Source organism: Trematomus bernacchii, unplaced genomic scaffold (assembly GCF_902827165.1).
Source record: "Trematomus bernacchii unplaced genomic scaffold, fTreBer1.1, whole genome shotgun sequence".
NCBI lineage: Eukaryota > Metazoa > Chordata > Actinopteri > Perciformes > Nototheniidae > Trematomus > Trematomus bernacchii.
In genome coordinates, this window is record NW_022987948.1 from 39,629 (window position 1) to 52,408 (window position 12,780).

At 40.0% G+C, this 12,780-nt stretch overlaps 1 protein-coding gene across 1 annotated transcript; it reads right to left on the minus strand.

The window, feature by feature from the left end:
• Positions 1-3,897: 3,897 nt before the first annotated feature.
• LOC117470814 (caspase-8-like) lies at positions 3,898-7,608 on the minus strand. The gene is made up of 5 exons (XM_034115688.1): positions 7,318-7,608; positions 5,263-5,368; positions 4,603-5,182; positions 4,249-4,443; positions 3,898-4,123 (listed from the first exon to the last, which is right to left on the minus strand). Exons 1-4 carry the CDS (start codon positions 7,597-7,599, stop codon positions 4,275-4,277), a joined length of 1,137 nt encoding a protein of 378 aa, XP_033971579.1. The 5' UTR covers positions 7,600-7,608; the 3' UTR covers positions 3,898-4,123; positions 4,249-4,274.
• Between the last annotated feature and the right edge of the window lie 5,172 nt (positions 7,609-12,780).

A 12,780-nucleotide genomic window follows, 5' to 3' on the forward strand; every position in this document is an offset into this window, starting at 1 on the left:
ATACTATATCGTTGTTTTTTTAATTATATTTCAACATATAAAACAGAACTTTTGTTTGTGTTAACATAACATTGACTGGCTTTTCCTTGATCATTTCAACATGAAATACTATGAGTTTTTTTTTTTTTTTTAATGATATTTTAATATAGCATATTGGTGGAGATAATATTTACGGGCCCTTTGAGTAGAATGTTAAAAAGTAAGCTAGTCCCTGACTGTAGTGCCCACTCCTTAGGTTGGCTCCACTTAGGTTAAATTACTTTAGTTAAAATGAGGACATTCTAAATATGGTTAAAGTGGAGTAATTTGAGTTGTCTGATGCACACAAGCCTGTTTTTTGTTTGTTTGCACTGCTGTGTGCACTTAAATTGATGTTGATGGTTAAATTAGTTATTGGTTCAAATGTACTGAGTTCTGAACATGTCATCTAAATGTAGAAATGCCTTGGGCATATGGTTCTTGTTTCAAAAACAATGCAGCATTTTATTTATTTGTTTGTCCTGCTTTTACAACATACAGTATAAGCACTCCTATGTTGTTGTTGTAGTACTTTACCGTATCTGTAGCTATTAACATGATTGCTCATATTTCAAGCCATATTATTCCTGACCCCTTATTTTGGATCAGTTTTCATCAACCAGCCACCATTCAAAACCGCATACATACATCTGTTTTTTCCCCCTCACAACACGCCTTTTCAGAATGTTAAAAACCCTAAATCTAATTTAGAGAGGACTAATAAAAGTAGTAGGTGACTTTTTTATAGATCAAGGCTAATTAGATTGACAACAAAGGGTCTGAGAGTCTCACAGTCTTGTCCTCACAACAGTGTAAAATAAATTTGATGCAGCAGTGAGCCAGAGTCATTGCAGTTCATTATGTGTTTGAATATATCAAAATGTTCTAAGAAATGTTTTAAAGCACCCAGGACTCTCATTTTTGCCAAGACATGACTTAATACACGACACAAGTTTTAAAGCTTTGCCTGGAAGTAGCAGATTAAGTGATTTAATGGTGGAGCAGGATTGTTAAGAAACCCAATTCCTTACAAAGTACTTTATATTCTACCAAGAAAACGAATTCCTTACAAAGTACTATTCTATCAGTTGTAAAGTGTTGCACACTTCAAAGTGTATCGAAAAGTATCTTAGTAACACAAACAAAAGCAAGGAAGAAAAAAGCAAAAATCAGTAAAGTCATCTAACAAAACATATATTTAAAAAAGTAATGTTAGTCAAGTGAAGTTATCAAAACTGCATTGTTTCATCGAAACAGTGTTAAAATCACAAACTCTCCATTTAGAGTTTGATTCTTTAAGAATCTCAATTCATTACAAATTAATGAATATTTTACCAAGTTATAAAGTTTTGCATCCATTAAAGTGTAACTATAAGTATCTTTGTAGGATAAAAAACAAAATAATTTAAGTTATTTCCAGAAAACTGGATTGTCTTACTAAAATCCCCAAGTGCCTTTAAGAGTCACAGTCTTAAAGAAAATCTGTTCGTCTTAGTGGGGGTCCTTAGTTTTGGATGATTTGCTGATTGGGGTGGGACTTATTGCGTTGAGTGTCTGTATATTCAAAAATATAATGGAAAAAGGAGAGAAAAAACAAATATCACAGTATGTTGAAAAATATGAAAAAAGTAATGTTGTGTTAAAATAACATGAAAGAAATCAAAAGTAAAGCATCTAAAAACATATATTTAAAAAAAGTAATGTTAGTCAAGTAATTCATTACAAATGAATGAATATTTTACCAAGTTATAAAGTTTTCCATACATAAACGTGTATCTTACAGTTCCTTTGTGAGAGAATTACGCACAAATCTGTCATATCAAAACATTCTATTGCAGTATTTTATCTGTTTTATGTGCTCTATATGTATATATATATATATATATTTGTTGCACTGTTGGAGGAGCCTGTGACCTATGTTTTTCATTAAACATGAAAACACTGTAGCTAATGGGCATATGCCATAAAGCCTTGAAACTTGAAAGCAACTGCATTGTCTCACTGAAAACAGCTCTAAAGAAAACCCAATTCCATACAAAGTACTTAACTTTCTACCAGTTGTAAAGTGTTGCTCACTTCAAAAGTGTATCTAAAAAGTATCTTAGTAACAAAAACAAAAGCAAAAAGCATTAATGTTAACAACGCCTCAAAGGGCGGACTCCTGAGTTCCGTAATGTCCCCCTACCATGGCACTTGGACTATTTACATCATCCAGGGCTCAACACCAGTAAATATACCTCTCTTTATCCGCTCTCCAAGCCTCCAAGGGCGGACTCCTGAGTTCCGTAATGTCCCCCTAACATGGCACTTAGACTATTTACATCATCTAGGGAAGCACACCAGTAAATCTTCCTTATAGTTAATAAAGTAATTAAACAATAAAAAGACAAGATCAAGGGGTCATTAAGATCTTTAAATTATTATTACCCTCTTCAAAGAGACTTCGTTGTAGTTAAAGTAATTAAACATTAGTTCACAAGCCATACATTTTCAAAAGAACATCCTTAGTTAACAACAACTTCATAGGGGCTTTTCAAGTTGTGTGAAGTAATTAAACATTACAATTACAATATCAGGGGGTCATTAACATCTTTTTTAATTAGTATTACCCTCTTTTCAAAAAGAGAGTCCCTTGTAGTTAGTAAAGTAATTAAACATTAGTTCACAAGCCTTACAACTTAAGAGAACATCCATAGTTAACACTGTCACTTTTTATGCATACTAATGTGATGGAAGCGGGATCAGTATAACTACTGTCATCCGATAATTTATTCCGAACTTAAATTACTCAGACCTACTAATGAACCTAACCGAAGTTATTGAGTCTATGTAAGTTTACTGCTTGGCTCAGATCCACCAACGTTAGCAAGATCTCACCTCTATTAACTCCTGAAGAACCAGGTTCAATTAACTGCTGTTTCAATTCAGACGACCCCCTAAATCTGTTTAAGCGATCCCGAAGGATTTTGATATCAGTAATGAGGTGTGGCCCTACCTAAGTGTGAGTGTGGCAGTGTGCAATCTTACCTTTGAAGCAGGAGAGGAGAGCGCAGATATCTTTCAAGTTGTCCCAATCCAAAAGGTGGGATCAGTTTATTTGAAGAAAAATAGGTCCACACTTATACAGGGTTTTTACCTTCTCTTGTTACAACATTATAATCCTACTAAACATATCATGCTGTGATCATGTTCTAATGTGAAACCTCAATTCACAGTTTTACATTTATTACCATCATTTGTAACTTCAACTGCCCAATTCAGTTGTGATATTTAAAATCGTCCGACAGAATTTAGAGGCATCTCCTCATAAAAGACCAGTGATAATAAAAAGCACATTCAAACTTTCATTCAACAAATCAATTCATATACACACCTATGTCCAGCATGAATTCAGAGGACCTTTCCTCACAGGTGGCAGGGTACTAACATTCAACAAACATCAATTCATTCCACTCATTTCACAAAGAAATTCACTCAGCATTCAACAAAGAAATTCGAGAGATATTTACCAAGTTTGAGAGAACCTTACAGAGAGCAAAAACCCAGCTCTGAAGCTCTCCCTCTCTAACCCAGTGTTTTAAAGCTCAACACAGGGCAGACAAACCCAAGACACACCTCCTCAGGCTTATGTAACAAAAGTTCATGACCTCAAATGTACAGAACTAAAACATTATTCTCGGTTATGACAAAACCACCTTTTTGGGCCTCAGTCTATCTCCAAAAAGTCAGGAGCCCCCCTCCCTGTGTACTGCTGTGAGGGAAGAGGGAAGAAACTGCCTTCTTATCAGTGACACCTATAAACCATTATAGGCCTTACACACAACTCAACTTAACAAACCACGTGTGTTTTGTTTATACTGTAAATATAGAAAATCATAAAATATGAAGCATTTTCATTGTGGGTTATACAAGAATATAATTGATTATAACTAACTTTCGTTTTAATTATTCAACCTGATATGGAGATCTCAACAAATGCCAAACTAAGATGAAGGTAAACCAAAGCATGAATCAGATAGCTGCTCTCCAAACAGATCCTCAGCAGAGAGAGAGACTCTGGCCTTTCACTCCTCAGGTGCCGGCGGCCAGGTGCCCTCAGTCAGTGCTGATAGGGAGGAAGGGAGATCGTTAAAGGGCCACACACACACACACACACACACACACACACACACACACACACACACACACACACACACACACACCAGGAGAGAGTAAAGCAGGGGTCCTCACAGTATTGTGTGTTTGGCGATGAGGCTTCAGTTGCGAGGAGTCAACACAAGACGCTTCCTCAGGGTGTGCCAAATTGCAGGCATCTGCGTTGTTGGACCACAGCTCGTACCAGACTCCGGACCACATCTCAAATCAATGTCTTTCCTGGCTACTTCCTTGTTCACGCGGCGGAGTATGACTTCAATTTCTTCATTCCTAAAAAAAATATGAGGGGTAGAAAAACATGTTATCACATGATGGTCACATTAAGTCGAGGGTAAAATACATGTTAACGATTTTATCATCAGATTTAGATTTACAAAATCTTTTGGATATTTCAATAACTATATAATTAATGTTGAGTCTGACATTCACCTCTGACAGCCCTCTATTAGCTGCTTACAGACAGATTGGATGAACCAGCTCCCCTCCTCTGGGTCTCTCATAGAATAATAATCTTCAATAGTGGCAGTATGAACTAGAAAATCTGCTTCCTGAGGGATGGATGTCGAGTCAGAGTCATCAGCCTGCTGTGTCGAGCGAGAGCCATCAGCCTGCAGATCGTCTGATACCACCCTAGGATGTACCTGGTCCCCCTGGCAGGCCTGGATCAGGAACACTTTGGGCTTGGCAGTGAGGGGAGATTGAGGAGTTGCCATGAAGATTCTCGTTATTTGTTTGATACGGAGGGGCTTCCTATCAGTCCCCAATACGACACCCTTGTCTCCGTGACTGAGAACACAGCAGATGAAGGCATCGCCATGCTGAGGAGCCTCTAGAAGTTTGGTGAATCCGCTGCGAGTCCACTCCTGGACCTGGACCTTGAACTCCTGCAGCTGAGAAAGGTCGCACTGAGAAGCAAAGCATTTCAGCGCTCGCTCCATCTGGTCCTTGGTTTGGTCTTTACACATCAGCACTCTGAACCCCAGCCAGCTGAACACCTTTCCCAAGCTTTCTGCAGTGAAATAAAACCTAGTTAGGCTTCAACAGGCAACACCGGGATGATAATATACATCTGTCAACTCTGTAACGTACCAGCATCTTTATCGGTTCCACGTCTCGGTTTACCACTAACAAACGTTTTGTTGTTTATGATCAGGCAGAGGCCAGTGGGCTGGCTCTTCAACTCGTACTGCTCGTCCTGAAAACAACAGAAACAATTTCACACAAACACAACATGATGAAACTGGAATGGATTAGGGCCGGGCTGTGTGGACACAATCTAATATATTTACACTTTAAGGTTTTTGATGAGGAATAATAGCTATGTGGATATCATTGCTAAATAGTGCTGCAGATAATTACATATATTAATAAATAGTCCAAAAGTGGAAGCAAGTACTCAAAACAAACTCCTTTGAGTTGACTCTTTTGAAAAAGCCCGCTTGCCACTCCAAAGATGGAGGCAATGTTCAAGACGGTCACCAATGATGGAAATGTCCTCTTTTTGCCATTAAATCACTTTCACTCGCTCAATAATTGATCTTGGTGTCAAATCATACATTTAATAACAACGTAGACACAAAATGCAGACGTCAGAGGCCTGTACTACGAAGCCGGTTCAACCTAACCTGGATATGTTGGAGTTAGCCGGTTGGCCCAATCCAAAACATACGCGCTCTCGCTAAACTGTACTACGACGCTGGTTATCAAGTGGATCGCTCAAGCCAGCCGTGTCCTATCTAGTTAGGTGCGCGTTCACATGAAAGGGGTGGTATCTGGAGCATTCGACCAATCACAAACATGGACAAGCGTACTGACAGCGCAGCGTCATACTTCCTGAATGAAAAGTCAACTATAATATTAGTCAAATATGAAGACATTAAACTTTAAACATCCATGACTTAAACACTTTATCCAGGATCAAAGCCACATAGCTGCACCTGCAAGGTGAATACAGCTGGTAACAGAGAAAGTGTTTGAATGCGTACATTAACAGGTTTATGATATCACTGCCCCGTCTAAGACACGATCTGACTTTAATTACATTTGACTCAAGTGTTTCGTCAACTTAATGTGTTGCTTAAAATAATACTTCTGCATCCAGTATGTGACACTGTGAGTGTTGCACGGCCAGATACGGCTCAGCTGACTCAGATAAGGAGATATATGATACATTATGATGTGATATGATATGAATGATAATGGGACACATCGACGTCTGCACTCACAGTGCCGCGGACTGTACTTAATGTTACTCTGATCCGGTTACTTATGTTGTGGCAGATATTTAAGTAAGCTTTCTTAACGCTAATGTTATAATAGTCAGATTGCTCTGAAGATGGGAGGGGATATTCTATTAATGTTCACGTTCACACAGTCGGTGATTTTTGCCGGCCGTCTTTCTGTATTTCCTCTGTAATATGACTTGATCGCTTTAAACTCCGCACGCTGAGCTCTGATTGGTCAGCGATCTCTTAGCTTGCAACCTAACCTGCTCCGGAGCAGGCTAGCCGCTCAGCATAAGTTACCATGGAGATCTAGCCCGCTAAAAAGAGAACCAGCGTCGTAGGACCGGAAACCCAGAGTTTACCCTGAAGTTAGCTCGCTAAGAGAACATCCGGCTTCATAGTACAGGCCTCTGGAATGACTCAGAAGTTGTCTAAACCATAACATTTAAATAATCTGCCAATAGAAAACTGGTTAGCCAACATGCAGTGCAGCTGTAGGTGGTATGTTGGGGTGTAGGAGTGTAGTACTGTAGAGGTACACTGGGGACATCATGGTGTTGGTAGCTTGCTAACATAGAAGACTCTCATCAGTATCAGTGTGCTTTCTAATACGCCCCACATTGTAACGTTCTGTGTTTAAAGGACAGAACGTAGCTCTGAAGAACTTTCTAAATTGTGAATTTGGCTGTAATTCAAAACAAACATCACAGAATTTGGTCGAGTGGTGAAAATGTTAAAAATACTGTTTACTTGGATGGAAATGACGGCCATCTTGGAAATTGGACGCATTTTTTCCAAAATGTAAGTTAATACAGGATAATAAGGATGTTAAAGGTGTCTTTTTTACAAAGGCTAACTAAAAACCCTGACGCAAGCATTTTAACATGAAGTGTGCTTTTTCAATATTAGGTTATCTCACCTCCAGTATGTTCTCCAGCTCAGGGTAAGTCTCCTGGATCTCATCAGTTTGCAGGAGGTTCAGGAAGAGTTGGCAGGCCGGCTCTCCTTTGTTCATGATCGTATCCACCAACGCCACAACGTGGCCCTCTGCATCTAGTTTGTCGATGCTTCTCAGTTTGTGGTACTCATGTTGAGTTATCAACTTCTTTTCATAAGCTTTGTTGAGGATTAGCGTGTGGTCTGTGACCAAAGTTTCCACAATGGATGTCTTATTTCTTCTCAAAATGTCGTAGGCTGTCATGCTGAATCTGACAGGGAGAAAAACAACACGCATAGTAAATATATTGGTCTATTTCTTTTCATCATAATCTGGCACCAAAAATAAAATGCATCATTTTTTAATTTACTCACGAGTTAAAAACATCAATAAAAGCAGCAACACCCTTCAGAGTGAATGCACATCGCTTTAAAATGTAGTTTAACTCTCTAGATTGAATCCATGCTAACCTGCTATCAGCTAACTTTCAGAACTACTTCCTACGATAATGGCATTAAGTGACGTTGCTCTGCGTTAGTATATGTTGGTAGTGCGTGAGGCCATATGTACAGATATGTACATGGGACATGAAAACAGTGCATCTCGTATTGACAAAAATAAACCTCGCTAACCGAGTTTTCCAAATCACTCTAAAAATAAGCCGTTGTGATACACGTGTAGACAACATCTGCAGAATCATAAATGATCATTACATTGGGGTCATTAAACCATTATTTCGCTAAGATAAAAAACATTAAGGTTTTGGATTTTAGTGTAATTCACAAATGTTCCACCAGATGGTGCCACACACACCCAGGGGGAAAAGATGATATATTAACCCAGTAATAAGTGGCTAAAATATGGGTACATTAGTGTTTAAAGTCGGGGGAACTGTTTTAATTCAGGACCAGGGTGAAAAGATAACACATTTACCCAGGAATAATTGTCTGAATCATGGGTACATTAGTGTTTAAAGCCGTGGGAAATGTTTTAATTCAACAGGAGAGGGTAATTCAATTGTTACCCATGGAACAGGGCTGCAAACATGGCTACATGAGTGTTAAAATGCTGTCAAACTGTTTTAATTCAGTCACAATTGTCGTTTTAGACGGTGTACATTGGACTCAATAAACATACAGAGTTATGGACATAAATGTGTCAGTATAGACGGGATAATGTACATATTAATAATATTTAATTAGTTAAATGTACAATGAGCTAAAAACAGCAGAATCACTGCTGTTAGCAGGGTCTCAGAGAGCCAGAGACCCAGAGACCCAGGGTACAGCACCTCGCTGTCTTACCCATAAAACAGGGCTCTGATCAGGGCTAAAGTAATGTTATAAACTGGTGAATCTGTTTAAATGCAGGAGACCTCCAGCAGCAGTCCCTAACAGTGGGACTCTGTTTATTTCACACCTCCAGGGCGGAGACCGGGAAAATCACCTCTCTTTGCCCGCTCACAGAGCCCCGAAGGACGGACTAATGACCACCAGCATGTCCCCCTAACAGTGGCACCTCCATAACCTTGCACACCGTGAGTCCCCGGGCCCCCGCAGTTAAGCACTCCCCCACGGACTAAACCCAGATATTCACACCCTCCAGAATCTCGTGCCCCTGGTAAGACTAACAAGGGGTGGATTTTGTGGTGGTCTACCGTCCGCCCTTAAGCATCCAACTGCGGACTAAACCCAGATATTCACACCCTCCAGAACCTCGTGCCCCTGGTAAGACTAACAAGGGGTGGATTTTGTGGTGGTCTACCGTCCGCCCTTAAGCATCCAACTGCGGACTAAACCCAGATATTCACACCCTCCAGAACCTCGTGCCCCTGGTAAGACTAACAAGGGGTGGATTTTGTGGTGGTCTACCGTCCGCCCTTAAGCATCCAACTGCGGACTCCTGACACTCAGACACTTTTCATATTTTTAGGTTACCAAGGGCACGCTTGTCTGGCAGTTATGCACATGGGGTTTTGTCCAAGGCAGTGTGCTTAAGTCAGGGGGCCCGGGGACTCAAGGTGTGCATGGCAGGCCGCCTATGAGCGGCCAAAATGTTTTAATTAACTCGTTATTGTCGTTTTTAGACAGTGTACATTGGACGACATAAACATACGGAGTTATGGACATAAACGTGTCAGTATAGACAGAACAATGTACATATTAATGTACAATAAACTAAAAACAGCAGAATCACTGCTTTAAGCAGCATATCACACTTCCAGGCAGACATACACACACCCAGGGGGGGAAGAGAACACATTGACCCAGGAATAAGTGCTCAAAACGTGGGTAAAAGTGTGTTAAAAAGTCGGGGAACATGTTTCAAATGACAGCAGACTGCTGCTTGTTTGCAGGCTGACACAGTTCACTTGTCTCACACACACACCCAGGGGGGAAAAGAGAACACATTGACCCATGAATAAGTGTCTGAATCATGGGCACATTTGTGTTTAAAGTAGGGCTGTCAAGTTAACGCGTTAATAACGCGTTAACGCAAAAAAAAATTAACGCCACTAATTATTTTAACGCGATTAACGCATGTGTATTTTTTGTCCTCGGCCGCCCCGTAGTTTCAGAGCGCATCGAGTTTAAAATACCATCTACAAGCTGATGCTGACAGCCCCGCTCCTGCCGCCCGCTTGTGGCAGACCACACTTCCACGCTCACCGGCAGGCCCGGACTGGCCATCGGGAGGACCGGGAGGGAGTGTATGTGTGGGGCGACTCGCGCGAGCGAGGCACACCTTACGTGTTGTTGTTGTTAGCATCTGGTGCTAGCTAGCTGCGCTAACGGATATAAGGAGCTGTTTCAATGACATTTCGCCGACAACTGCGCCGAGCACTTGACTTTATGCAGGTAGCCAGACAGTGGGACATTGTACGAACAGTCAGCATACTCAGCACGGATAGTACGCGCAACATGATTGCAGCATCCAGGCAGCTCCCATTGGAGCATATATGCCTTGAGCTGCACATACTGTAGCTCCAACGATCCATCACAGTGTCTCCACACACACACACACACACACACACACACACACACACACACACACACACACACACACACACACACACACACACACACACACACACACACACACACACACACACACACACACACACACACACACACACACACACACACACACAGTATTGTATGAGAGAGGTTCCAGGTTGAATTGAGGCGAATATTTGTAATGTTCAGGTTGTTGTGTTTAATATTCATGAGAATATTTGTCATTGTTCAAATGATAATAAACAAACATATAAAGCATATTTGTCCGCTCATATGTTGATAAGAGTATTAAAAACTTGAAAAATATCCCTCTAAGGTACATTTAGAACAGATAAAAAATGTGCGATTAATTTGCGATTAATCGCGATTAACTATGGACAATCATGCGATTAATCGCGATTAAATATTTTAATCGACTGACAGCCCTAATATATACACACCCTTATAGGGCTTCTGGTTGTAGAAAGCTCCAGTGAAAAATAATAACTTGAGAAATCTTATGTGCCCCCCCCCCTACCCCCCGTTACCAACACATGGACCAAGTGATCATCATTCTTTGGGTATAAAGACAGCTTTATTATGCAACCAAAATCTGTGACAATATCAAATACAATTATTCAAAGTGAGGATTAGAGAAATAGAGAGATTAAGAATAATAAAAAAGATAGAATGCATTTTAAGAAACCCCCCCCCCCCCCCGAGTTGATTATACTTCCTTAAAGTGGACCTATCATGCTATATTTGAATAATATAGTATAGGACCATACCTATATAAGGCATATTTATACTTTTTTTTTCAAAATACCAAACAGATCATGCATTTTAGCCATGCCTCATTTTGCATGTGTATATTCGTCATGCAGTTAGGTTCGCGCTTCACAATGCTGGCTGGCTAGCTAGCGAAATGAGGCCAGCTAGCGAAACGAGGCCAGCTAGCGAAACGAGGCCAGCTAGCGAAACGAGGCCTAGCTAGTTGGGTGCTGCTTGCCGGCAGCAGCACCTTTTGTGCTTTGTTGCCCTCGTGAGAGTTAGTAATTCAAGTTACATTGGAGTTCCTTTCGTGCCGTATTTTTAGCTAACACTATCTAATATCGGCAAGAAGGTGTTCTTTTCCCCATAATGACCGCGTCGCTGCACATTATCCCTTACATATCTACTCTTCGTTAGTCCATGACATAAGGCTTAGCTATAGCTGTAGCTCGAGCCAGACAGAAAGGGAGTAGAGTTAGGATAGGAAAGTACTGTACTTGATTTATGTATATATTCATGAATTACTTGTGCTTTATTTTACTCTTTGTATACATTAATTTAGTATTTATTTCAATGTTATTTTTCTTCCAATTCTTCTTCATTCTCTCAAGTATGTATTTACTCCTGCAATTATTTATACTATTAATTATTTCCCTAGTTCCTCTTATAGTTATTTGAGCATTCATTTTAGCATTTATTTATTTAGTGATTATTTGATTGATGTTTGTCATTTTGTTGTCCTCCATTCTAGGGTTGGTGTGAATAATCAAATATGACATAATACTAATTAGTGATTAAAAACCGACATTTTCTACCAAGTAGCATCATTTTTAAATCAAGCTGCTGCTCTGCATCACAGAAATCCAGCAGAGGCCTTATTTATTTACATAATATTTCAATATCTGGCTAGTTTGCTGCATTGTTCTACAATGCCAAGGAATAGCTTATTCCTCACCTTTGGAAACTAACCGTGTGCTATTTTTGTTATAGATCTAGGAGCTAAATCAACATTGTGGATGGGCAACCTCTCTATATAGGTAAGTAATTTGAACGTGATGCAATCATTTCATTTCTTATACTTGATAGCATTGACAAGTTTTTGAAACTTGTCTTTTTTTATTTATTTTTAGGTGTAATATGTGAATGGGCGTGTGGCAATGTAAGGTGTGTGGAAAGTCTGTAGCAAGTAGATACGAGCTGCTTAAACATGGCAAATTAAAACATCATGGGAACAGGTTCCGGCATCCTTGCCCATACACTAATTGCCCCTGCACATTTAGATTGTGGAACAGTCTTCTGAGTCAAATACAGATGGAGCCTCTTATTTTGGACCCCAGCATACAGCTTCCTGCCGACTGCCAGCCAGTTACCTGCCTAAGACCTGCCAAAGACCAGTATTCAGGAATGTTAGGCCCTCCCACTATTCTCCAATTTCAGGGTTTAACCAGGAGATGGCGCTATATATTAAATAACTAAGACTTAGTTTTTCACAATAGAAAATGCAGATATTATATAAAAAACTAAAGTTAAAATCTTGTTTTTAATGCCCCAAGAGCCCCAACATTTTTGGAAGAAAAAGACTGACTCAAGAGACCTGTAGTTGACTAATTACAGGCCTCAATAAAGTTCTGCCATTGGTTGTGAAAAACAACGGTGGACATAGTGGAAAGTGAAATTG

What these genes read in the sequence shown, in the direction of transcription:
- LOC117470814 (XM_034115688.1), bottom strand. Translation starts at nt 7,599, where the DNA reads ATGACAGCCTACGACATTTTGAGAAGAAATAAGACATCCATTGTGGAA. An exon ending in AGCTGGAGAACATACTGGAG is followed by an intron (nt 5,369 to 7,317) that starts GTGAGATAACCT and finishes TGTTGTTTTCAG; the next exon opens with GACGAGCAGTACGAGTTGAA. An exon ending in CTAATAGAGGGCTGTCAGAG is followed by an intron (nt 4,444 to 4,602) that starts GTGAATGTCAGA and finishes TATTTTTTTTAG; the next exon opens with GAATGAAGAAATTGAAGTCA.